Genomic DNA, 25,937 nt, shown 5'->3' with positions numbered 1-25,937 from the left:
CTGGGTGAGTTTGGGGGAGTTACCCCGGGATGAGCTCAGTCTCGAGCCCGTTGCAGCCGGATGAGCCCAGCGGGACGGAGGAGGAATGTGGCCCCGGTACTGCCATGTGCTGCTGTTCAGCTTCAGCAAGCAGGCTCAGTTTTTCCATGAGTGGAAATATCTAAGGGGAAAAGTAAATTTTCAGCCTGTTTGCAAACAGAGCCATTTGCAAGCAGGAGCTTATCAGAGGTTTCGGATTGCAAGTGTGCCAAGGAAATGTGTGTGACCGCAGGAGCGGCGAGAAACGTCTTTTTCAGCCACGTCTCTGGATTGCTGCTGCCGGCTGGCGTATCGCGCCAGAGCACCTGCTCGCGATGGGGCCAGGAAGGATGTGCAGGGCCTCCCGGCCCGCGAGGAGGCTGCTGCCGCCGCCCGCCCGCCGGGGAGCCCGCGCTGAGCCGCAGGCACGGAGCGCACGGCTGTTTCGAAACGCTGAAGGAAAAACATTTTGAAATGTCAGATGTGGTCCATAAAATACACAGCCCTGAGCACCCTGAGGTTAGTGTGCCAGAGCGCTGGGAATAAAGCATCATCTGCCTCCGAGCGGAAATGATTAGTGTCTCTGACATTAAGAGTGTGTACGCAGCACCGAGCCCTCGGCGCAGGGCCGTGCCTGCAGCGGGGCTGGGGCTCCTCCGGCCCCGCTGCAGGAGCAGCCGCGGTGCCGGCTCTGTGCTGCTGGCTCTGTGCTGCCAGCCCGGCGTAGAGGTGCACGCGGGTTGGGGGGAGTCGTCTCCAGCTCATCTCCGTGGCTTCCCGCGCCTCTGCCCGGCTGTCTGCAGGGGACCGCGGGCCGGTGAGGTGTTTCGAGCTTGCCAGTCCCCTGCTGCTCTGGCTTCAGGGCCAGGGGCCATGCAAAGCCAGGCGCACGAGCCAGGCGCGAGGTGTTTTGCATGTGGTGATAAAGTTTCGAAAGAGAACAAGTTAAAAAAGTACCCTTGCTCCCCGAGCACCCCAGGGCGCCTGTGGCCCCTGCCGGGGCAGGCGGCTGTGGCCGTGCTCATGCCGTGGCGCCCCGTGGGCACCCGCTGCGGGGCCGTTCGACCCGGCTTTGTTCTAGCATTTGTTTTAGGCCCAGAAGAGACAAGTGCCTCACTGCAGACGCTACCAGATGGTGCTGTGATATTGGCGCTCCGAAACCCAAACCAGATTGCACGCTCGCTGGACAGCTGGGGAAGGGCCGCCAGTCCCATTTATTTTTGCTAGGGGCTCCCGGCCTCTGTGCGCTTTGCCACTGCACATCTCTGTCGAGCTTTGGGTTGTGTGAGCGAGAGTAGTGTTCGAAATGGCACCTCGGTGTAATGGGTGCGAGATCGTGAGCGTGTCACAGCCTGAGAAAAGATAAAAAGAAAGCCATGTTCGTTCCTCACTCTTTCCTCAGTGCTGTGCCTCACCGCCAGCCCCAAAAGGCACTCGAGGTGTGAACACATCCTGTTTACATCTGTCATTGAGTCACAGATGCTGGCAGGAGACAGCAGCTGAGGAGCAGTTGGAGGCAGCACCGTGCGCTGTGAGCACCGCTGCGTCCGCCACGCTGGGACAGGGCCTCCAGCGGCCGGGCCGCCATGGAGTCACTGCCGGTGTACCACGGGAGCATCACGCGGGAGGCTGGCGAGAAGCTGCTGCTGGCCTCGGGGGTGGACGGCAGCTACCTGCTGAGGGACAGCGAGAGCATCCCGGGCGTGTACTGCCTCTGCGTGCTGTGAGTATAGCGAGCCTGCGTCGCTGCTAGCACCTCCTCAGCGCGTCCTGGGGAGATCGAACGGCCTCTCCTGGCGCGCTGGAAGCGGGCCTGGCACACAGCCAGCTGGTGGCTGAAGGACTGGTGGCACGGAGACCGCTCAGCAGGCCACCAGCTGGTCTCCGCACGGGTGCTGGTTTCCACCACTGCGTTCAAGGCATGTGGTGTTCCCACACAGCTGAGAAGGAAAATGTCCTAATAGTGCTGTTTGCAAAGACACATGAGAATTTAGCTCCCTCACGTTGACATAAGGTGGAGGAATATGTAAGGAGTGCGGGGTCCTTTGCAGAACCAGGCAGAAAAGGTTTTGCCTCGCAGAGGCCACGCTTCTTACAGGCCTAACCCGGAGAGAGGGGGCAAGCTTGTGCGGGTGGAGGAAGGGCCAAGGAGGCTACAGTGGAGACGGGCCGGGCGGCTTGGCTTGAGGACTGTGTGTGCTGCTTCTAATCCTCTTGCTTTTTGACAATTCTCTTGTGCTTCTCTAACCTGCTTGTCGGTGCATTTCTCAATATCCCCAGCTTCTCCCGTTTTTGGGAGGTAGTTGGGAACGGCAGCGCAAGTCATCATCATCCAGGACGAAGGCTTCCCTTCACTTCTGGGCGCTGTCTGTCAGGTTGTGCGTCCCCCGAGTGATCATACATAGCACAAACTGCCTCAAAGTACATGACACAGTGGTGGGTAATGAACTAAGTGGTAACGTTTCATCAACTGGGGTAAAAGAGGAAAGATCCGATTGGATGGTCTGCCAGAAAGAGGGTAGAGAGGTTTCTCTGACAGAGCTGTGGGACTGTAAAGTCATAGGCCCTCATTTTAATGAAGCATTTTAATTACCCTACTTTTGGCAAAAGCTGAAGAATGAAAAGTCCTGAGACTTAGCACTGCACGAGGCAGTACAGTTGTACTGAAAGAACAAAGATGTATCTATCAAGGCTAAATAGACAATTGCTTCTTACTTTGGTTAAAATCTCAAAGTTGGGGGAAGAAATACGAGAGAAAACTGCTTTCGTACCAGCAGGAAATTCACTAACAGATAGCAAAGACAGCAGTTAGAGGTACCAAGCAGAAAAATAGAAAAGGAAAAGTCATAGGTCGAGTTTTCCCCAAAGGTCTTGAAAACATTTCAAGCAACCTGTAATTAAGCCCTGGGTGAGCATTATTATTCTTGTGATGCAGCCCAGTAAATGGAGACCTGTGAGAAGGTTATAGGCGATCCACAAATACACCACCACCTTTTTGGGAAAGGTCTTCATGGCAGAAGATGTATTCTTTCTTTCTTCTCTCATGAAATCAGAAGGTGAACACCACCGCTAACAAATACTTTACCTCAGCTTTTACCTGCAAGCTGAAAAATGGGAAATATGAAGCATCCTGAGATAAATGAAAATGGAATAGCTGTAGAAAGAGGTAAGGAGTGCTATGATTCCAGTGAGAGGATAGGCAATAAAAGCAGAATCCTTTTTAAATAAATATTAGCGGAAATGGTGATATATCTCCTAAACACTCAGAAGTCATTCAGTGCAGGGGAAACACTAAGGAATTAGAAAAAGGGTCAAGCAGAATGTTACAATGCTGCATAAAACAGAGAAGCCTAAAATAAGTCCATCATTAGTCTAAATCAGGATGTAAGTATATAACAAGGTCTTTCATCTGCACGCAATCAGTTGGGATTTTTTGCTATATTAATGGCAATTTATGTTCTTAGGATGAAATTTCTTGAGTGAAATAAGATATATAAAATGAAAATAGGAAGAACAGAAAAGTTTGTTAACTATGGGCCTTTTCAAGCTTTGGGGAAAAAGAAAAAAGAATTCAATAAGGAACAGAATTCTACCTAATTGTTTCTGGAAATTATGGGACCTTCATGTTATAGCTCTGTACTCAGAGATATACACGATGAGCAAAGGGTAGAGGTAAAAAAATATTCCCGATATATATTATGCAGGCTTCTTATATAATATAGGTCCTCAAAAATGTTTTATAATCCCTAATGTATGAGAGAAATGTTCAATAGCATCTTGGATAAATCCAGCTAAGAAATTAAATGAAAAATGTTACCATGACTATGATCCAATATAGTTGGCTGAAAAATGCCAGCGTTAAGCCTTGGTTCCAATACTTCCTGATACTTCAGTTCAGAATATTGTGTAAGAAATAGATGATACAATAAACAACGTATCACACAATAACTTTGCAGACAGTTATCATAAAGATACCAGGAAATGGTCTCACACTGAAGATAGCAATGACAGTTTAGAGAAATGTGTACCATAAACTAGAGAAGTGCTTTAATGGGCAAAAGTTTACTAAAGTAGAACACTTTTGTAGAGAAACTGGAGGAGCAAGTAGGGAAGACATTAGAGATGTATTCAATGGAGGATGCTAAGCCTATATTTGGCAAAATAAACCAATGGATTCAAACCCCCAAATTCTAATCAGAAGAGCAGGCACAGGGGTGACCCAGGTGACAAGCGTGTATGTGCAAGAGAGCTTTGGTAAAAACCAGGAGGGAAACGTGGTTGTTGCATTCGCTGTTTTTGAAAAAGAAAATAAAAGAAAGTATTTCTCTGTTGTTTTATACTTCCTTCTAAGTAAATAATTAAAATGATAAGGAATGACAAAGTTATTCAGAAATTTATATCTCTGTCCAGAATCTGTGCTGAAGATCACTCTAGGAATACCTAGTATATGTCTGTACTAAGATGAGACAAAACATGTATTTACTAGAAGCGTAGTCATCCTGAAGCAGTCTTTGAAGCTTGGGAAACACAGCTTGTAAGCCATTAGATAAATCATATTAAATATCAGAGCTAAACAAAAAATTATACATCTTTCGGGTGAAAATTTTTAATGGAAATGAAAATGTCATGTGAAAGAAAAAGAGAAAAACATTCAATTTTCCAAAATCAAATCAGTCTGTCTTCTTTATCTCCCTGCATTTCCCTGGAATTACAGTGGAGAAATAAAACAAAACAAACAAAAATCCCCCAGCTCCCAGTGCTTCTTAGTTTTTTTCTAGGGGAGGACAAGGGAGTTGTCAAAATAAAAAAATCATGGTTTTGCTCAAAAGAAAGAAACATTTATCCAAAAAGTCATTAAACGAATATTAGGAGGCCATCGCAGTGACCAGCGTGAGCTCATGGGGACGCGAGCCCTGCTCTCCCAGCTCCAGCTGCAGCAAGCGGCAAGTCCTGCGACAGCTGCTGCGGTGCTCAGGCTCAAACAACATCTCATTTTTCCATGAGATTTCATAAGTTGATGCCACCCCTTCCCCTCCCCTGGGCACCCCCAAAAAACCCTGACATATTTTGGCAGCCTTAGAGCCTCCTCAGGCGCGTAATAACGGCAGTGATGTTTATGGCCAGGCTCAATTGCCTTTTGTTCTTCCAATTAAGAAGTGGAGCCCTGACCTTTAAAAGGGAGAAGAGTCAAAGACTTCCCGAAGCCCTTGCGGTTGACACTGATTTTATAGGGCAAGCATAAAAAAGACAGGTAGTGGCATAAAACCTGAGCTATAGCACTGGGTAACGGTGACAGGCAGGCCCCTGTTGTTTGAACACTTAGCTAGGAAACCCTGCTTCCTCTCCTGTATCTCCTAAGTACTGCTCTATTTTTTATTGAATGCTGCTTTCTACTGCCCTAAGTCACAGTGTGCACGCTGCATGCATGCAAGCCTTCAAAGGGAGCATCTTTTTTGGTGTGGCTGTGGCAAAGCACAAAGAACCCACTTTCATTAATATTTTAAGACCACGATAAAACTATACATGGAAAAATGGAATGGTTTTGATTTGCAGCGGGGTCCCCTGGGACTCTTGTATATGGAGGTGCTGCCTGCAAACTTTCCCAAGGTTCCTAAAATCAAATGCCCTCAAGATCTTCCTTGTATGAATACCATTATTAAACTGATAATATATACTATAAGGCTGTTGTTCTTCCCATTTTGAATGCCTTAATAGAGGAGCACAATGATTTCCTGGAAATTTTTATGGTTGCACTGAAAAGTAAGAAGATTTTTTGCTGTTCTTGAAAACTGGGATAGAAGAAATGTTTATGCTTTAAAAAATATGTAAGTCCTACCTGTAGACAGGTTAGACACTATATGCAGTACTCCAGGGTTTTAATATCAGAAGCTGATTGTTCCAGGGAGCTTTCTTTACTGGTATGTTTTCCTCTTCACTCGATACCATGCTTGACATTTTTAGCACCCTCAGAAATCCTCTGTGCACGTTGCTCCTAATGAAGTCGACAGCGGACACAGGACACAATAATGGTGGCTAGTTTGGGAAGCAGCCTCTTAAACTGTGCCGGAAAAAATGCATAAATAAAATGTCTGAGAGTACCAAAAGCACCACTTTACAGATATAGGAGTGCATATGCAGAAACAAGTAGCTCATGCTTGAACTGGCCAAGATAAAGCATTTGTAGTTTGGGTCTTAAAATTCATATACTTGAAATGTTAGTAGTTGTTTCAGACCTTTAAATATTTCTGAGGGAGTGTTCAGGTAAACACGACATACTTGTCAAACCGTATGTTCAGATTATTTGTTTGAAATCAGCCATTCATGTACGGTGCTGCATTCAATTTGTGGAGAATAATTAAAAACTGAAATAGAAAACTGTTTAGAGCTCTTGAAGCAACAGTAATGGCAACAGGGATAGGCTGCAGTCCTATCGGATTTTACATATGCTATTTTTTTCTGTCACTGTAACCACAGTGCACAAGTTCAGGCAATGTGCCGAAACTTTCTGATGCAGCAGATGTATCAGCTGTGCAGCATGAAGGTGTACTACATGATCACGAGTCGGCTTCCGCTTAGCACGTCTTTTGTTTTCCATGTAATATTTCTGATTGAAATGGCAGAATAATTGTGTTTATTATAACACTGCACATAATAATCATCAGCATTTAAAATGTAGTTTGGAACAAAAGCTTCTCTCCAAGGAGGAGCCCCTCAACTCAAGGTTGCTGTTGTAAATATCACGCACTAGTTTCTGCTACAAAAACTTCTTTTACAGCACAATGCTAAATTTACTGAGGTGAGCTCCCTGCTCCCTTCAGCTCCCTGCTAATCAGAGTAAGCTCTGCCTTTGCTGAGAACACCTTTTTTAGTGGCTTTCAGCTATTCCAGTGGATTTTCTTAGAAAGATCTTAGAAAGATAGACGATCTGAACAGTGGGTAATCACTATGCAAACCTAGAAAGAATGGGTAAAATCGCTGGATAATAGAACCTAGATTAGCTATATCCTCATTTTGCAGGCTTGAGCCTTGAGGACTTATTTTGAGCAATGATTTCAGGTTCAGGAATTTTATGGTCAGAGCCATGCCTACCTTTCTCTGAGAAAAACAAGAAATCTATTAAGCAGCTGCACCAAATGACTCCTATTCCCAAATTATTCCTAAATTACTATTTCATAGAAATATGAAACAGTAACATTTATAGTGATGTTGTCAGTGTTTTATCTATTGCAGTTCTTGTCAGTTTGGCCTAAAATGAAAGAAATGTCACCAGATCACCTTGTTTTGTGAGTTATTCCCTTTGTGAGGAAAGGAAATTTCTACAGGTAATGATAGTACATGAAATATGGTTACTGACTTGCCATAAAGTAAGTTCTTTCTGTTTATTGGCTCAGACTTGATCAATTCTCATTTTATTTCCAAATTTGAAGAAATTCCGGCTTGGGACATCACTTACAGCTGGCTTCACCTTGTACCAGACAGACATAAGCGCCTTGCGAAGGCTACGCATTTGCTCAATAGGTCAGTCAGCAGCTCCACTACGCATAGGAGTGGCCAAGTGATGAAGATGCTGACAATCTTCTATAGCAAACTCTGTGTAAATTCAGAGGTGTTTCATGAGCTTTGACATGCTCTTTTAGACTTCTATTAGTTACAGAACACCAAGACAATGCATTTGCTTTATAATGCCATTATGTTATGGTGTTACGGATTTAGGCTCGAGGCAAATTTTTGCCACAAGAAGTGTTGGTAAGGAAATCAGCAACAGAAGTTTAAATTCAGTGGGGGTATACAGCGAGCTGCTGCGAGGCAAGCAGCAGTAACTGAAAGTGGGGCTTTTCAGATCTTGTAAACACCAGTTTAAACAATTTTATTCGCTCTTGCTGACATTGAACTTATAGCTTGCACATCATCTCAATGTGCTATTTCTTCAGCTTGGGTTAGTTGATGGGCGGTAATTGATAAGTTGCTGTACCTTGATTGTATATCTGAGACCTAAATAAGCCAGGAAACAAGCTGCTTGTCAACCAGAAAATGCAAATTCCAGGACAGAGGGAAGAGCTGTAAGCTTAAATCGGATTTTCTCCTACATTAACTAACAAGACTTTTTGACCTTTCCACGACAAATAAACCAAGCAGAAGCATAGCAATTAAAAAAGAAAGAAAGAAAGAAAGAAAATGAAGCAGAAAGCTAACACACAAATTAGGACACGACGAAGTTACAGTCTGGCTCCTGCAGCCTTAATTGGCCCTGTTTTGCACGGGTGTTACTCTAACGGGCCTTTAACTCAGTGGTCCGTGGGCTCGGCACTGAAAACCACCTTTTTTCTCGTGGACACCCACCCCCGTGCACGCGGCGGGCTGGACTGACCATGTCGTCCTTTTGCTGCCGTCCATGCTGGTTGCCCTGGCGCCGGCCGTGCTCCCTGTTTCCTTGCCCAGTTCATACAGCTGTGGAGCCCCTTCGCTTTCCTTCCACACCAGCTCCATCGCAGCCCAGGCCCAGTCTTCCCCTCCGAGATCCCCAGTCTCAATCACGTTCCAGTTTTTGTCCCCCCGATCCAAGCCAGGTGACATCTCTGGGTGCTGCTTTAGCTTAAGTCATGGAGCTGCTTTAGCTGTGCACCCCAGACGTGGCCGGCACAGCAGAGCCGAGCTGACGACCACTAACCAGCTTCAACAGCCACCGCTGCTTGCTCTTGGAGACCGTAGGAGACATACCTTCCTTTGAGCAAATGTTCAGTCTTGCTTTAAAAATTGCGCAACCCCCCCCCCCCCCAATTCCCCCATGCAACATCGAAGACTTTTTTTTCTTAACATATGGAAAACACATTGTTTTTTCTAACACCCTCATTTTACTTTTCCGTCCTCCACCCCTGAATTAGGTTGTGGTGACACCAATGAGCAAAAGCCTGAAAGTCACCAAGTATGGGCCCCTCCCAGTGCTCAGGACCATTTTTCACAGGTTGCACAGCTGGCTCATTCTTAAGCAATATTGTCTAGCTGAAATCCCAAGGTGAGGTCAGGAGGCAAATGCACCAGGTAAGAAGAGTTGATTATTATAGCGCAAAGACATCAGAAAAGAGAGAGATGTAAAGAGAAGGAAATTGATGTCATTTATTGCTGACATTGCTTTTCCTCCATCTCTCTATCTTTATCCCTTTATATTCCATTTTGGACTCAGAAATGAATACAAATTAATTTAATAAAATTTCCCAACTGAGATGCAAAACATTTGGAAATGATTCTAAAATGTACCATGCAGCCGAAATGTCATGGTTAATTTTAAGCTGCAGCATGCGGCTAATATCCTCTAGCTATTTCAGTGGTGCGGAAGATTGTAATTATTCACCTGTTAAAGAAAATACGGCTTTAGCAAGTCTGATCACAGTTGAAAAGCAGGAGTGGAGAGGACAGGTAGACAGATGCTGTCTTGGTATGTCATCTGTGAAAGATGCCTTTGTAACTCTTTGGGAGGAATTATCTATCTATAAAGAAAAAAAACCTGTCATACAAAGTGGACTGTTCCCTGTCATAGGAACTTTTCCTAGATTTTCCTTTGACAAAGTTTTCCTAATTATGGTATTACAACAGAGACAGTGCTAGTGTTGCTCCCCGCTGGTATAACACACCCTTTGTTACGGAGATGAAAAAGAAAATGAAATATGTGAAATGAGGAAAAAAAAAATCAGTGGTGACTAAACTACTCTTTCTTAAGTGCTGCCCAATGCTGTCTTTTTAGCAAGAGTTGTTTTCTACTTCACCTCACCAGCATTTTCAAGATGCACCAGCATCTTCCGCTTTTGATTGAGAACCTGCAGGGCTCAGTTCACCAAGCTGCGAATTCAGGAATATGCCCTGATTACTTGAGCCTCACTAGCACAAAACGGGAACTTTGCACTAGCGAATCAGGCTTGTAGCAGTCCCCAGGCCAGACAAAAGGACAGAGTTGCCTTTTTTGGGGTCTTTACCTGGATGCGAGGTCATCCTCAAAGAAAGCCTGACAAGCAAATGTCACTAAGAGTCCACCTGAAGTCCTCCTCTGATTGACCTGCTGCAAGTCCTTCTCCTTGGTTTTCCCTCCCGGGGGAGGCGGTCAGGTCCTGGCTCTATATGGGCAATGGCCTTGCTGCATGAGCAGTGAGGTGGGGGAACGGCCACCAGCCCCGCGGGGACAGCTGTGCCCAGGCCACGTGGTGCTCGCTTCACGGGCTTCAGCAGCTCAGTTCGCTGGCAGCACACGTGGGGACATCCTGTAAACGAGCCTTTTTCTGCCATGACCTGAGTAAGCTGTAGAAAACTGAGCTGTCCCCTGATGGTGGCTGGGGAATTTCTCATCTCCTGAGACCTAAGGGCCAATAAGTGCACTTTTCTGCTTGCATTCACCCGGTGTTTTGTCTTTTGCTAGTTGGAAGGTAAGCGTTCTACACAGTCTCAATTTTTAATTTTTTCTTCTGATTTTTATTTTAAGAAAAACAGCTTGTTCCTCCTTCAGCCCCACTGATCTCAATTTATGTTGGATAGCTTAAATCTTAAGATGTTTCTCATGGGAGACTGTGCCCATGTAACAGAGAATTTGGCTCGTCAAAATCATGTCACTCACACACTAAAGGTAGAAAGCACTTTGAAGTGGTAATGAAGTAAGTTCCTGCTGTTTAACAGAAAGTCTTGATAAGATCATATTCGTTAGGAGCGTAATTATCAGAAAAGCCTTCATTCTGTGGAAACAAAGATCCTGATGGAAAGTGTTTTGATGGGAAGACCTAGTTGTTCACATTCTTAACAAAACACATCCTTATTTCTTGGTCCATTCCCTTGGAAGAAGCATCTATAGAGCTCTTGTGTCATCTCCCTTTGCATGTATGGGCTTTCTTTACTGACGGCTTCAGAGCCAGCAACAGATGAGAACATTGCATTTTTCAGCTTAAGCACGGTAAAACCCCTTCATGCCTTGCAGTGTTTCCTCCTCTGGGGGAAAAAAAAAATGCAGATTTGCCAAATGAATTGAAGCTCTCACTTGTCACTGGCAAGGCTGTGACAGCAATGTCATATTCCTCTCATGCTCCGCATCATGCTCAAAGTGTCCACGTTCCCAGATTCTTTTTCCTTTTTCTCTTCTGTATTATCATTTGTGCTTTCCCCAGGCTTGGCTGAGGTATTTTACAGTTGGGATTTTTTTTATGCTAGGTAGGTGGCTATCTTATACCTCATCCTGCTTCAGCCCTGAATATTACTTTGTCTGGACTTTATTTTTCAGCTTGTCCAGCTTAGTATACTCTTCTGGCAGTGTGCTGAAAGCCGTCAGACCTTTGAGCACCCCAACCCCTCAACCACTTCAAGTCATGCAGTCTCTTAGGAAGAGAAAAAGACAAACAACAGATGGTAGTTTTCCAGGCAACTGAGCTGTTTGTGGAAAAATCAGGTTTTAAAGTGATTGAAGCACTTGGAATGCTTCAGGACAACTAAGCACAAGCGCTAGTGATCTTCGCAGTTTATTAGTAAAAACAGGAGGCAAGAGAATGCGTTTTAGATTTTTACAAGTCAGGTCTGTTGGTTTTGAGGTTTGAAAAGAAAAATCATCAGGAAGATATAGTCAAATACCTGTTTCAATGAGAGGGGACAAAATGCAAGAATGGGTTTGGTATTTCCCTTTAGACTGTGGCCTAAAAAAAAAAATCCTAATTTTGGTACCTGTACATTGACCGTTATCTTGCATATAATAGGTGGCAGGAAAGCCCCTTGTGATTTCTAGAAAGATAATGTGAACATCAGCTACTCGAGAGAAGATGAGTATATAGGCACAGCTTGCGGCAGTCTTAAGATGTGGTACTGCAAGACGGTCTAAGGGCTGTAATGGGGGGCACTGACTTCTCTCAACATGAACACATCTGGTGGCCTATCTATGGATGCACTTTAAACAACTGAGCTTGAGCTGTGTTGTCAACCACTGTGACCGTCCGAGGGTGGGACGGGGGGACAGCAGTGCTGGCTGTCCGCGTTGGTCCCCTCCACTACCCCCACAGATTGTCCATGAACGGCACAACAAGGCCACCCAGCTGCTTCTCGGGTCCATCTGGCACCAGCTGGGGAGTTGTGACTCCGGGAAAATTTACCTTTGCTTAAAAGAGGAGGTGGACGAAGTTGTGGTGGGAAGCTGGGCTTACTGTCGGACGTGTATTCCCCTACACGAGCAGCAAGGCAGTTTTGCGGCTGACGCAGAGATCATTCGTGTCCCCAGCAAGTTGGACAGGAGGGACTGTGCTTTGCATCTTAATGCCTCCGCGTTCAATCGCAGCGGGAGTCCGGTGGGGAAAAGTTCGCAAATCAGACCTGAGAATCTGGCTCCCACTTTGTGGTGTTAGAGCAGTGTGACAGCTTCCTCCTTGGCTGAATTTTGTCAGAAACCCCTCTGCAGAGGTTGCTATAATGACTTTTTAATAAGAATTTGTCCAGGAGCCATGACATGGAGCGTAAGTAATTGCAATCGTATGGTATCTGTGTCATTGATGGTTTCCACTATTTTGTAGTAACTACTGTAACACTGCGTATAATTGGAAAGAAATATAGTATTTTTCTGCTTTCTTAAGAATAAGTATTGATGCTGAAATAGCGAATGGTCCCTAAAATCCTGCTGTGCAGTCATGTAATCTGTGAAGTATAAAATATACTTTTTTGTGTCTGATACCGTCTAAACTAATGTTGCGCCCATGGAACTGTTATCAGTTGTCCCTGTTCTAAGTTGAAACTTTGGATATTGGTGTAACGTTTTACCATGTAAATCATTCACTGTCTTGGGTTCTTAGGAGAAGTAGGACTGACTCCAGACATTAATATGTCTTGTGCTGTTAGTGTTTATTCTCAAAGGACTCTAAATAGATTTAAAAAGAAGGAAGCTTTCACACTCTCATAAGGTCCAGGGGCTCCTCTATCACTGTTTGGGAATTGGGAATGTACTGGCAAGGCAAAAAGTAATTTACCTGTATTTTGTGGTTCTAGCTTGCCAAATAAATTACACTCATGGTATCACTTCTGGGAAGATCTGCATTCAAATAGATCACATAGCAGCAATGCTGTCTGACAGTAATACACATTTTCTTTTTCCAGAGAAATTATGTCTGATATGTGTCGGTAAAAGGAGGTCACTGAAAAAGTAAAAATAAAAATAAAAATGCTGAGGCAGGAAACACAACAATGTCATTTAACCTGGAATAACTGGTCTCTAAACTAGATCTGGGTCAGACCAATCCCTCTCATCCAAAAAAAAAAAAAAAAAAGAAAAAAAAAAAGAAAAAAAAAGAAAAAAAGAGGGTCGAAGACCGCTTCTGAGCCAGGTCTCAGTTTTGCATCTAACTAGAGCCTGTATGGAGGAATTTATTAAGAAAAGGTTAGTCTCCCACATACCAGAGTGTACTGCATGTGAAACCTGACAGAATAAATGACTAATAAATAATCCCTGCTGATTTTTTTCACAGGCATCAAGGTTACGTTTATACCTACAGAGTGTCCAAGACAGAAACAGGGTCCTGGAGTGCTGAGGTGCGTGCTTTCCCTTTTCCTTCTGAAAAATCCCTGCATCCTGTTCATGTTGGTATTGATTCAATGAAGTATATTCAAATTATTCATGTTTCCGCATAGTCTGATTTTCATCGAAGGTAATTGATCTCGAGCGAGCCCATCGCTAAGATGTCTCGGTGCCAGTTCTGATGGTCTTGAGCTCATAAATTCCTTCCTTGTTACGTTTCGGCTCTTGCATAATGCAATAGTGCATTATTTTGCATCATTTTAAATGGCAAAAATATTGTGTTTGACAAGCACCGTCAGTATTCAATGCTCTTCTATCATACATGTTATTGATGCCAGAATGTTTAAAGAAATTCAATGTACAACATTCAACATTTTAAACTTTATTTCTGTCCAGATTAATTCATCACTGGTGTGAAATACATATAGGATACAAATACATACATATACACACACATATATATGTGTGTGTGTGTATATATATACAGGATAGCCAAAACCTGATACAAAATGCATCTTCACCTGTCTGATAAGCAACTGGTAATGCAGGTGTGGCACAGCACTATTTGCCGTATAGACCGTGATGTAGGTGGAAGGAGCCTGAATGTTAACCTTTATTTCCTCTGTGAAGGGCTTGTTTTTTGTTTGGATGCAGCCAGCATGTTAAGGCATAACAAGCTTTTGGTTTGCACAGTAACCAACACTGATTTACAAACAGTAAATAATTGCTTAACAGGCTTAATTCTTTGGCCGTTATTATAATAGAAGAATTTGCAGTGCTCTGGAAGACAAGACTGATTTCTGGTGTTACTCAGATCTGGGAGTAAAAGTGATTCACATTACTGCAGAGATGATTTAAAAAAAAAAAAAATTGTTATCTGCATCGTCCTTGGGAGCAGCGCAGAGGCCGGATCAGCTCGTTGCTCGGGCGGGGGGCAGTGGGCACCATCCGCCCCGGGCTGACGCCTCGGCCTTGTGGCTTTGCAGACGGCGCCCGGCGTGCACAGGCGGCTCTTCCGGAAGGTGAACAACCTGCTCACGGCCTTCCAGAAGCCCGACCAGGGCATCGTGACGCCCCTGCAGCACCCCATCGTCCCCGAGGGCAAGGCCAAGCCCCCCGCAGGTACGTGCGGTGCCCGGGGGCCGCGGCGCCAGGCTTCCACCCGCGCGACCCAGGACGGCGGCTCTGCCAAAGCGTCCTGTAGCTTTGCTACTGGGTGACCCAAGCGATGGTCGTCCGATGCTGCCCGAGTCCTGCTAACATGAGGAGAAGGTTGCTTTTGCACGCACTTTCCTGACCGGGAGCCTGGCACAGCTCCCTGCCTCCCTGCAGCCGTCACCCTTGCGAGAGCAAACGTCGTGCTCGATCCCCTTCTTGCTGAGGTCTGCCTGTCATATTTTTGTGATTGTTTTTCTTAGGGAGAAAGGAAGGCCATGACTTCTACCTGCAGCCGTCATGAAGACGCCCCCCCCAAGCGTGGCGCACACGTCCTTCCCAGTCTCGCCTCTAGTCCGTGCTCTAGACCAGAACGATTTATATGATAATACAACTCCATGAGTTTTCTTGTAACATTTGCAGAAATGTGTATGTAATAAAACTTGTAATGTTTTTAGCTAGAAATTCTAAGTTTCAAAAAGTTTCAAAATGTTTTGAATTTAGATTTGCCTTTTTTTTAAGAGAGAAGATAAAAAAATGTCAACCACTAAACGGTGTAATGTTGTTTTCTTTTCTTTTCTTTTTTTTTTTTTTTTTTTTTTTTTCCTCTTTTTACTCCCAAGTACAAACCTTTTCCCCTTCAAGATTAGCTCCTGGTTTTTACGTGACTTGACTTTAGCCTCTGCTGTGCAGACTGCTCTGGCTGAAATGCCTGCAGGACTGGGCCAGGCCCCTTTTACATCCTCAGAGAAGCTGCTTACAGGAAGGTGTCCCTTCCTTGGGTGGGCTGGCTGCGTGGTGGCGCTTGCATGCCCTGGCTAAAGCTCTTCCAGGAGAGGCACCACAAGGCTGCCGCTGCCTTGTCGCACCAGGCTCTCCTGCCGTGCAGTGCAGCACAACCGGCTGGCACAGCCCGTGGGCGGACAACTCACAGTTTTGCACAGGCAAGTGAAAGCCTTAGCAACATGCTGAGTACCCGGGAGCAACCAATGAAGCAGGGAATGTTGTTTTTTAGATATTCTCTGTATGTCAACCCCCGCCCCATATATGATATAAAAACAAAAATTATTTTCGCATGCCATTTGCTCTGCTTTTCCTTACCTAGTTGTGTGTTTTGGTATGCTGTTGCTGCGCTCCTCTAGCACGAGGAGAGTCACATCTCCACGCTTTGCTGCCCATGGGGGTGTCACTGGTGCGAGCTGCCTCACTGAGGCACCGGCACGGCTGCATATGTGGCTACGTATGGGAGACATGCTAGGGAGCCCCATGCACCCTTGTCCAAAACCCTGATGCGACCTCACTGTTGGTCTCCTGGATCCACACGTTGTCACCTTGCCCAAGGCAAACGGGCGCAGGCAGGGAAGGAGCTCAAGGGGCTGCAGCTGCAGTGGTTAAGCAGTGTAAGTCCTCTGCGAGCAGCATTTTGCATTGCCGTTTAATAAGGCTGGCAGTTTTACCTCATTTTTTTTTTAAATGGGTGTGTGTGTGTGTGTGTGTGTGTTTGTGTTAAACCATGTTCCCTGTAAAACAGTGCTGGGAATAACCATCCCCATGATAAAGTGACAGGTGGACAGTACTGTTGTGACTTTGTGACAATTTTTGTTCATTGCTCTAGTTTTCGCTACATTAAGGTCAGCTTTCATTTACAGTGCAATGGCTCCCCATCCTCCCCGCAACGACACATGGCATATTGCAGCGTGCATGGTGTTACAGTATGCATTAGGCTCCAGTCCCTGTTGCATGAACCTGCTGGTTGAACCAAGGTCCTTATCTTAATTGTGCAACACAGTGGTAGATCCAGCTTGATTTGCTCTTAATAAAACATTTAGAAGCTGCATTTTTTTTTAATTATTGTTACATAATTCAGCAAACATGAGCCACGGAGGTGCTCAGCTGAGCATTACTGGCACCAGAGGCGATGTCGGGGAGCGCCTGGTTGCTTTACGCCCATGGTATTGGTTGACCCTTTTGCGTGTTGGGGCTCGCCATTGCCACGCGTCTCCTCCCCGGCCCCTGCCTGCCGGCAAAGGCAGTCCTCTCCCCGACCGAGTCCCAGGTAGCTAATTCTTGACTCAGTCGTGTTTTTACCTGCCCCCAAACCCTCGCGGAGCCCCGGCAGAGCTGCCGCAGAGCTCAGCTGATACTGCCTGCCAGGCGGCTCGTCCCCTTGCGCTCGCCTTCTGCGCCTGCCCCCAGCAGCAGCCCTCCCGGCCCGGCCCCACGCTCCGTCTGCTTTGCACCACATAAACTCCCCTCTCGCCTTAAACCCACCTTGCTGGCAGCCTTCTGCCGCCCCCCTCCCCACAGCAAATGGCGGGTGTTTTGATTTCTTCTCGCAGGCCTATTTTTGATACGTGCAGTCATTCATCACCATCTATTTGAAATAGGCCAGGAAACCATCTCCTGAACGTGTAAGTGCTGCAGCTTTGCTCTTCGGCCCCTCGGCTGCACCCACTCACTTCTTGGAAGTGTGCTGATGTTTACCAGAATTTTTTTTTTCTCTCTCTCTCTCATTTTTCTGATGAAATGTAGTCACCTGTGCACAGAACTAGGTTGTGATTTCACATGCAGTGCTATGAGAACGATATGCATGAACCTATGGTGAATCAGAAGTAAAATTAAATACTGCCGACAACAGCCCTCCCTCCCCAAATTTTTGCATCAACAAACACAGTTTGAAGCCTGTATTTAGGAAGTGCCTCATCAGCTGTATGGAGGTACTTTTTAATGACAGAATCAGAGTATCCCACATATGTGGTGTAAACAACGACACCGTCCCACGCGATCAGTTTGCACCTTTATTTTTTAAAAATGAAATAGTCAAAGTACTTTCTTTTTCAAATATCGACACATAATATATTAACTTTTAATATTTACAGCGTGTTGCTGGGATGTTCTTGTAGAAAATGCATGCTTCTGGTCTGAAACCCAGAGCAAAATGCATCAGACCATTTCACTGCAGCCATATAACATAAACCTGTACAGTATCCAGTCACTATTCAGCACAGGAGTTAGAGCAGGAATAAAAAAATTGGAGCCTATTGTTTCCTAGCAACAAGGCTTAGGCCATTGTAACACAATTTCTGTAAGATCAGAACCTCTAACTGATGTTAGGCAGAAACTGAAGATCTTGGCATACATTGTAAACATTTTTACTTTTCATGAGAAAGCTAAAAGGAACATTGCTCTGACATACAGTGTATGCTATGCTTCTCTTTCTCTTTTACTGACACGTTTGCCAGAAGAGTATGAGGATTTTAATGTTTTATCATGGTTCATACAAGTAAAATACTGTCAAGGACACAATCTGATATACTAACATTTATTAAGAGGCTAAAGTCCACCACAAGATCTAAGGAAAGACTGGTAATCGTCAAACACGTTTCCTTAGACAAATAATGGCCGATGATGAACGCCTAGACAAATCCACAGTACGAAGTCGAGCTCTACCGGCATCAGTTTCTGTGGAGAAGTGATTCTTCTTACAGTCAGGATGCTTTTGACCTGAAAATGTTTTGTATCAAGGACAGGTTTAAGTAACAGTCAGCATTTGCTGGGGAAAAGCCCTCGGGGCTGTCTGCGGACGCAGACGGGCGTGCGGCAGCACCTGCCCAGCCCTCCGCCCCGTACGCGAACACCTGAGCTCCTCCGTCCACCCCGCTCCGCTTGAGCAGCTGCACCTTGGCTTCCACAACCTTCATCCCCTTGAGAGGCTACCGCTCGGTAACCCCGACACGGCGGCCCCCTCCCCGCGGCGCGGCTGGGACGAGGGCTCGGCCGCGGGCCTCTGCGCAGAGCCTCTTGAAACGAAACTTCCCAAAGCGCGTGAACGCATGGTAAAAAAAGGGAGGCCGCGTCTAGCTAGTGTACAACTGAGAGGACGCTGAAGATCTCGAACTAAACAGCTAGGATGTGTATACCGAGTTGCACATTGACCAGTTCATATATATTTATTTGGCTATGTTCTACATATATATCTATATATATATTTATACCTTTGAAATGTTCTAGATTTGCTAAATAAATATGAAAGCAAAGGAAACATTACTTGTACGCACTATTTGTTTGGCTGTCATAAAAAATATAAAGTATCTTCTCATGGTAGGTACTTCACTACAGGATAGTGTGCAATAGTGTTTTTTAAAATTTAGTTTGTGTTTTTCCACTTTCAGAACCTCGTTCACAGTGCAGAATGCTAGCATCAAATTACCTCATCTAATTGACAAAAAATTTTCTGTGCCATTAGTAGTCTTTTTGTTTTTTTTCTCATTTGGGTTTCTAGGCTATAGTGCAAAATTAAAAAAGAAAGAAAACTACAAAAACACTCAAAAGCTGGCCTAACTACCAGAAAATAAAAAAAAAAAAATGGAGACAAATATTCTCTGCCTCCATCTGAGGTTGTTCATGAACAAGATGGTCCAAAGCTATTTGTTTGCCATAGTTCTCATCAGTCACTACTGGCTGGCCCACGTGTAGATGCACCACCAGTCTCCAGTGCTCTTCTATTAATTATTTGTTTCTTTAGCACTGTTACCTCAAAATGACATTTATTTTTAGTTTTCTAAATTCCTGAAACTGTTATAAGGAAGGTATTTTTTTTTTTTGTTTGTAACAGGGCGATGTAATGGCATGTGATTCTTCTTACATCAATATTCTTCTAAGAAATATTATTCAAAAATGTACCTTAGAATGTCTCCCCAGGAACTGGGAAATGCCAAATCTACTTTCAGAGACAAACCTGTAATACATTTCACTCTTTGACCTTTTGGCATAATATGAGAACAACAATAATCAAGGCAGTATTAAAAAACACAGCTGTAGGTAATACAAAGTGCATTTCCTGCATATAATACAAATATAAATTTAAGAAACTAAAGGCACAAGCTAACTAAATATGTATTACATACTAGAAATGCACAGTTCAAGGTAATTCTAAGAGCTTCAAATATTTGTTTATAATGGATATTTAAAGCAGTTTGAAAATGATACTTCATTAGTGAATTGCAAAAAAGTGTAATTGCTTAAAATATAAGTAAAATAGACTCTAATATTGACATCTTGGATCAGTGATAAAATACATCATCACGTTTATGAATGCTCTCTCTATATACAGTTCATAAATCATTCTTCCATTGATTAAAAGCATATTAGAGGCTCAAGGACTTTGAAGGTCCATTTTTAGGCTGGTGTGGAGGTATTCAACTTCTCCATGATTTTATGGAAAATTACGGAAATCAGAGCTATCAAATGTGGATGTTGCCAGCTCTAAATTCTGTACACTAGTTAATGATGAGCCTGATCCAAAGGGGTGCATGCGGATTTCAACCCAAATTCCCCGCCGGGTCAGGGAGCAGAGGGTGCCCTTGGGGCCAGGCTCTGGCTCAGCCCGATCCTGCAGAGCAGCCGCGAGGCCCTCAAGAGGCACTCGGGGCGCGAGGCCGAGACCCGAGGCCGCAACGATGAGCGGGCATCCGCTCTGACAGCCCAGCTCAGGCTCATCTCTAACGTCGGTACAGTCTGCTCCACTTGCCCAAAAACTAGGGAAAAAAGAAAAGTGGAAACAAATGAAGAAAGACAAAGAAAGCACTTTGTTGCCTTCGGTAAATATGAGCAGAAATTGTTTCAATATATTTGCTATGTCTGTTTTGAAAGAAATGTGCGATAACATCACTGTTACGGATACACAGGCTCTATAACAAGACTTCTAGCTCCCTCTGAAAGTCAGGAAAGGAAATCTGCTTACCCATCCCACCCCCCATGTGCCTCCACCCCCCCAAGATAATCACGTCTTTTAAAAATGACAAGCTAAAAAAAGGATCGCCTACTCTGCTATGAAATAACTGTGCCAGCAGCGCATGATACCTTGGGAAATAAAAATTTCTGCCCATGCAATATAATGTTTTTCTGTGCGCTCTAGATATTGAGCTGAAAAGTGAAGTCATCTCCAAAAGGTTCTACATTTATCAACATATTTACTATCCACACTTAGATTCATCAACTCCCAACCCACCAATCTTCTTCAGACTCAAAAAAATGAGTATTACAACAGGATTATTAAACCAAGATGAAAACAACATGAGGCCTAAAACCAACACTGCGATTTACAAATGATTTGTGAAGAGTCCTGGTCCAACAGATACAGGGTGTCCTGCTCCTGCAGGGCTTGCTTTCTAATCGCCACTCGCACCGCACCAACCCTCCCAGCTGGGCGACAAAGGTTGTCCCAAAAGCACCGAGTTAAAGCCCAATCCAGAGAGACCGGAGAGACTCCTGCTGACTCCAGTGCTATCAAAGGACGTTTTTGTCCATCTCTGACACTCGGCTGGACCTCAGCAGCGCCATGCGGCATCGCACCCCCTGGCCAGGGCGCTCTGCAGCTATACTGGCGTTAGCAGACTCCAGCATAACCCAGGGCCCACGGAAGACCTCGGGGTGAGAGGCCACCCCATGCAAAACCAGACACAACGTGGCATTCGTCACTGAGTGAATGAGAGGCGGCTACGGCCGAGCAAAGGTAAATGTCATAGGGGACAGCCTTTACGCACCGTTGTATCCAATATAAGCTGTATTTTCCAGGTTTGGAAATCCCTGACATCACAGCTGTGAGAAATGACATGGGCTGGGTTGGTGAGCAACTAGGAAGCTTCCGTACCCGGTCTGGTTTCCGCACGCCACCCCTGAATGCATGGGACATCTCACTGGAATAAAAGCTACCCAGGAAATACGGGTTGCAGAATCAGGCTCTATAACCTTTTAAATAACTGGTGAATTAAAATCAACAACAAAAAGGACGTGTTTCTTTAGAAGACAGCAGAGCACGCTGCGTTCTCAGGCACCCTGCGCGGCGGCGCGGGTCGGCCGCAGCGGCCCCCCGTGCTCGAGCTGCGCCGCCGGACGGCTAGTGCTCTGCCTCGGAAACGTCTGAATACTGCCACACGAGAACTAAAAATCTCCGCTGTCATCTCTCAAAGAGTTAAACGAACAATATTAAAATACCATCTTCTGTCACATTTAAAGGCAGTTGGATATGTTTTTTCCTCTATATTTATATATACAGAGTTCTGATCTAGAAAAACCAATACAATAAACCATTTTATGTTTAAAAACAGGCAGTCTTTGGTGACGCAAAGGCAGAGATTTTCTTTGTTACCTTCTGCCTATTTCACTCTGTCTCATAAAGTGAATATTATTGGCACTGTCAGAAAGTTCTAGATACTGCTCCACAGATAAAACAAAATATCCATCGTAGCCTTGCACCCGCCCAGTGCTTAAGAGCTGCTGTTTCTCTCCATCTGTCCATGCCCTAATCCCTTCTTCCCCTTCCTGCAGCCGTCTCTGTTCCTTAGTCCAGGCCTGAGCCACTGCTCTCTGCCTGGCTATTTCTAAGACATGGTTCTTTTCTTCTTCTATGGTTGTTCCATACCGAACGTTAAAGCACAGTGCACCGTGCTGGAGCTGTATATCGGCAAACCGTCTAGTCCTTCCATTTATCACAGAAGTCATCTGAGACACAGTGACATTGACACCATTCTCCAAAATGCGTCGTCCACCGGTGTTGCCAATGAGCGCCAAATCTTCTTCTAAAGACCCCAGCTTGATGAAGTAATGGGTGTCGCGGCCGTCTATGGTGAAATGCAGATTCTCCAGATAGTGAGCGTTGTTGAGGATGGCAGCAATGCGCCGGCTGTCCTCGTTAGCCACGCCTATAATGTCTGCTGTCACTATACCATCCTTGATAGCAAATTTGATGCCTTTTCCAAAAACTGAGGGAATAGCGGCAAACCTGGCTTGCTTCACTCCTTCGTAGCACTTGCCGTCACTATATCTGGGTGTCATAGGAAGCTGATCCAAAGATATGAAGTTCCGGAGTTGCTTTTGTAGCTCACACTGAATACCAAGGATAGTCTGGAAAAGGAAATACCAACAAAAGTTAAAGGAGAGGAATTCTGCAGTTCATGACAGTGTCTCACAGTCCCTATTAATCTCTCAACTGCTTAGAACGGATCTTCTAAATCTGTTTGCAAATCGTCACGCACATCCACAGAGCTTGGGTATATGCACAGGACTTCCAACTGCCTACGGTATTGCTTTCTGTATCTTGGACTCTTTAGTTTCCATGAAACAAATTGAAAATGTGTTTATCACAAATGTTATTTTCATGTTTATTCTTTCTTTTCTTCTCCCTCTCCTCCTTGAATTGTTATTCTAATGGCTGGTCTTTCAGCTTGTAGGCTTGGGGAAACGCGAATTCAAAGCTCTACCCTGTCATGTGATTCTAGACAAATCACTCAGTCTCTGTGTGTCTCATTATGTCTTCTGTAAAACAGCAACAACATTTTTTATAGCTCATTCCTTAAGGAAAGCAGACTGTGAAGGTCTCAAAACAACAGAACAATAGGAACCAGGAAAGTACATAAGATCTGTAGATCTCACTCTCCACTGAGGATAAGAAAATCTTACTTCCAACCATCTGTTTTCTCTTTTAACACTACCTGTCACTGCACTCTGTGCCTTTGTAATATCTTCTTTAACCTGTGAGAATTTTACATGGACATGCTCCTAAATCTGGAACCAGCTCTGACCCTCCAGCCCTTTGCACTTTGTGCAGTCATCTGTGAATGGGAAAGGCATCTCTTCTCCTCCCTCTTTTTAAAACATGCTGTTTTGTTCACAGATGCTCATGTGTTTAAATGCAAAACATGAACACCTGCTCAGCATATCTCTTGGTAGTTGGGCCTGTGGCAGTTTCATGGATTGCTGGACACTGATAGCTTCTGCATGGCTGTTCCTGAGGGACACTGAGCCCTGGAGCCCGGTTGAGCTTTACTGCTAAAAAACAACTGCCCCCTCCCCCCCCAAATCCACAACAGCAAAATTTCTGTTTTCCTGCAAAAAGTTTCAGAGGAATAGACTTGTAAAGCTGTTCATATTCTTGGCTGCTGTGGCACCTTTGCAATCAAAGATGAAAATCTGTTGTTTAAATTTTTTAATTACATAAAATTTTGTGTAGCTTGTTCAATTTTCACACAAGCACCTTTAGCCTTTCACCTATGCTGCCCCCCGCCCAGTTTTGAGGGTTTCTCTGTAAGCAGGTTTCCTCATTATATGTTCCTATAAGCGTCTCCTTACAACTCTCCTCTGTTGTGATGCCAGTAAACAACGTGACAAGAGCTAGTTTGCTAGCATGATTAGACTATTTGCCTGTCAAGTTGAAAGATATTGCCACATCATTTCCTTGGTCTCCATTATATTCTACAAAAAGTTCCTTAATTTAGAATTAGAAACATTTGAACAGCCTGAGTTTTTGCTAACCTTTCCGGGATCCCACTCTTGGGTTTTTGTTTGAAGCTGTAAAAGTTCGTATGTTGTCTCCAAAGCTTCTATCTCTGGTTTTGGGAATCCAGGTAGTACGTTGTGTAACTGGAAACCAAACAGCTCTAGCCAACTTCCAATGTCTACAAAACAAAACAAAGCATTCTAGCAAGGCCATCTAATTAGGCATGTAAATTTTAGAAATCCCAGCTATGTAGAAATAATGATTTCAGATCAGTTTATGTTTTCAGTACTGGTTTCAGCATTTATTGAAGAAAACAAATGATCTGATTAAAAAACATAGCTATACTGAAATCAATAGCGTACCTTCTTTCTACTTAAAATGGAAAAAAATCAGATTATGCTGCCTCCATTCTTCTTCTGATTTTGGCATGTAGAAAAGCAGCAAATACGACTATCAATTATTTTATCGATTATCTAAAAGGCTATAGAAAATAGATAAAGCTCTGTAAGACGGTAGCTATTAAAGAAACAACTTTAACATATGCAAGAGCAGAGCCAAATAGTATTTTCTGATGAGTGCAAATGACTTCTGAAGTCTTGGATCCATACAGGAATTTGATCCCAGACTGTATTTGCATAAGAAATATATTACTTTTACCTGTTGTATACTTAGCAACATCCTGGATTCTGCCAACGGGGTAGTTATTTTCAAATGAGTAGAGATTAAACGGTTGTGGGACAGCATTCAGGTGCTTCCATATATGATGATTCGGTGTTGTCCACCGACCAGCAATAATATCGTAATCCCTCTGGCCCAGATGCACGAGTTTAGTAAGAGAATCATAGAGTCCTCCATGAAAACCAATGATAACCTGGAAATCTGGATTCGTGTCCTGGTAGATCTCTCCGTAGGGAGTGTACAAAATTTCTTTTATGACTTGGCCCCGACTGCTGAATACAGCTAGAGGTGTTCCAGTATTATCGCAAGCAACATAATACTCTTCTCCACTGCTTAATTCCATTGCAATGAGATGACCTTGAAGATCATAATATAGAGATGTTATTTCTGAGCTAGTATGATTGTACAAGTGAGTAACTCTTATTGGGTTGGAGAGATCAGCATAGAAGAATTGTAGGTGTTGTCCTAGACTTGATTTGCTTGCAACTCGTCTTCCAAGACCATCGTAACAGTATTGCACAGTCCAGCCAGACACTTTATTGTAAGCTTTGTTCAGTAGACCATTGGAGTTGTACTCAAAGATTTCATTGCCTCTTTGTCTGAGAAAACCATCTTCATCCATTTTATACTGAATTTCTCCAAGTCTGGTAATGCGATCCCTAAGATCATATCGCAGAGGAGTGAGGCGAGCACTATTTCCATGACTCAGCAAGTTGATGTTGCCATTAAGGTCATAGCTGTAGCGCCACTGGGTTTTATCATTCACAGACACAGTCTGAAGTTGACCATCAGCATCATATTCATAAAAGTATCTTGTTATATTGGCATCTACACCTACGCGTATATCGCAGATCACCATACGACCCATATTATCATACTGGATGGTCATCCAGTAAGCAATAGATTTAAGAATCTCATATTGTACTTCGATCACCTGGCCATTGGCGCTAAAAATTTTGGTATGCTTCATCACAGTGGTGGTTATAACTTGGTTTAAATCATAATTAATTACACTGAATTTCCCAAACTGTTCAGTCCTGCCAGAGACATCAACGTAACGGTATAGGTCTATGGGAAGAGGTGTCTCGTTTATCATGGCCTGCATGCTTGTGACACGGAAATTGTTGTAGCTGTAGTCAAACCTGGCATTTACAAGTCCTTCTTCACTAAACCTGAAGATCTGGCGACCAATAAGTGGACCTGTGCATAATAAATAGGAAAAAGGGCAAAAGCAAGGAAAATAATGAATTATGTCCACAGTATACTTACAGAACTAGCAAAGACAAGCTA

At 44.3% G+C, this 25,937-nt stretch overlaps 2 protein-coding genes across 5 annotated transcripts in view; one reads left to right on the top strand and one right to left on the bottom strand.

Moving 5' to 3' along the window:
- The first annotated feature begins 1,543 nt into the window (after positions 1-1,543).
- SH2D1A (SH2 domain containing 1A) lies at positions 1,544-15,191 on the top strand. The gene is made up of 4 exons (XM_026123122.1): positions 1,544-1,741; positions 13,488-13,551; positions 14,524-14,659; positions 14,956-15,191. The coding sequence occupies exons 1-4, from the start codon at positions 1,605-1,607 to the stop codon at positions 14,994-14,996; spliced, it is 378 nt and encodes a 125-aa protein (XP_025978907.1). The 5' UTR covers positions 1,544-1,604; the 3' UTR covers positions 14,997-15,191.
- Positions 15,192-17,477: 2,286 nt separating this feature from the next.
- TENM1 (teneurin transmembrane protein 1) overlaps positions 17,478-25,937 on the bottom strand; it is a 748,569-nt gene continuing 740,109 nt past the window's right edge. For all 4 annotated transcript variants that reach the window (XM_064518178.1, XM_064518175.1, XM_064518176.1 and 1 more), the window contains 3 exons: positions 24,627-25,847; positions 24,005-24,147; positions 17,478-22,597 (listed from right to left, as the gene is read on the bottom strand). In XM_064518178.1, coding sequence (XP_064374248.1) covers positions 21,839-22,597; positions 24,005-24,147; positions 24,627-25,847 — 2,123 coding nt within the window. In that variant the 3' untranslated portion in view covers positions 17,478-21,838. The remainder of the gene's footprint in view (positions 22,598-24,004; positions 24,148-24,626; positions 25,848-25,937) is intronic.

The sequence above is a fragment of the Dromaius novaehollandiae genome, chromosome 11 (genome assembly GCF_036370855.1).
Source record: "Dromaius novaehollandiae isolate bDroNov1 chromosome 11, bDroNov1.hap1, whole genome shotgun sequence".
Taxonomy (NCBI): domain Eukaryota; kingdom Metazoa; phylum Chordata; class Aves; order Casuariiformes; family Dromaiidae; genus Dromaius; species Dromaius novaehollandiae.
Note: the sequence above shows the minus strand (reverse complement) of the source record. Positions and strands in the feature narration are given on the sequence as shown.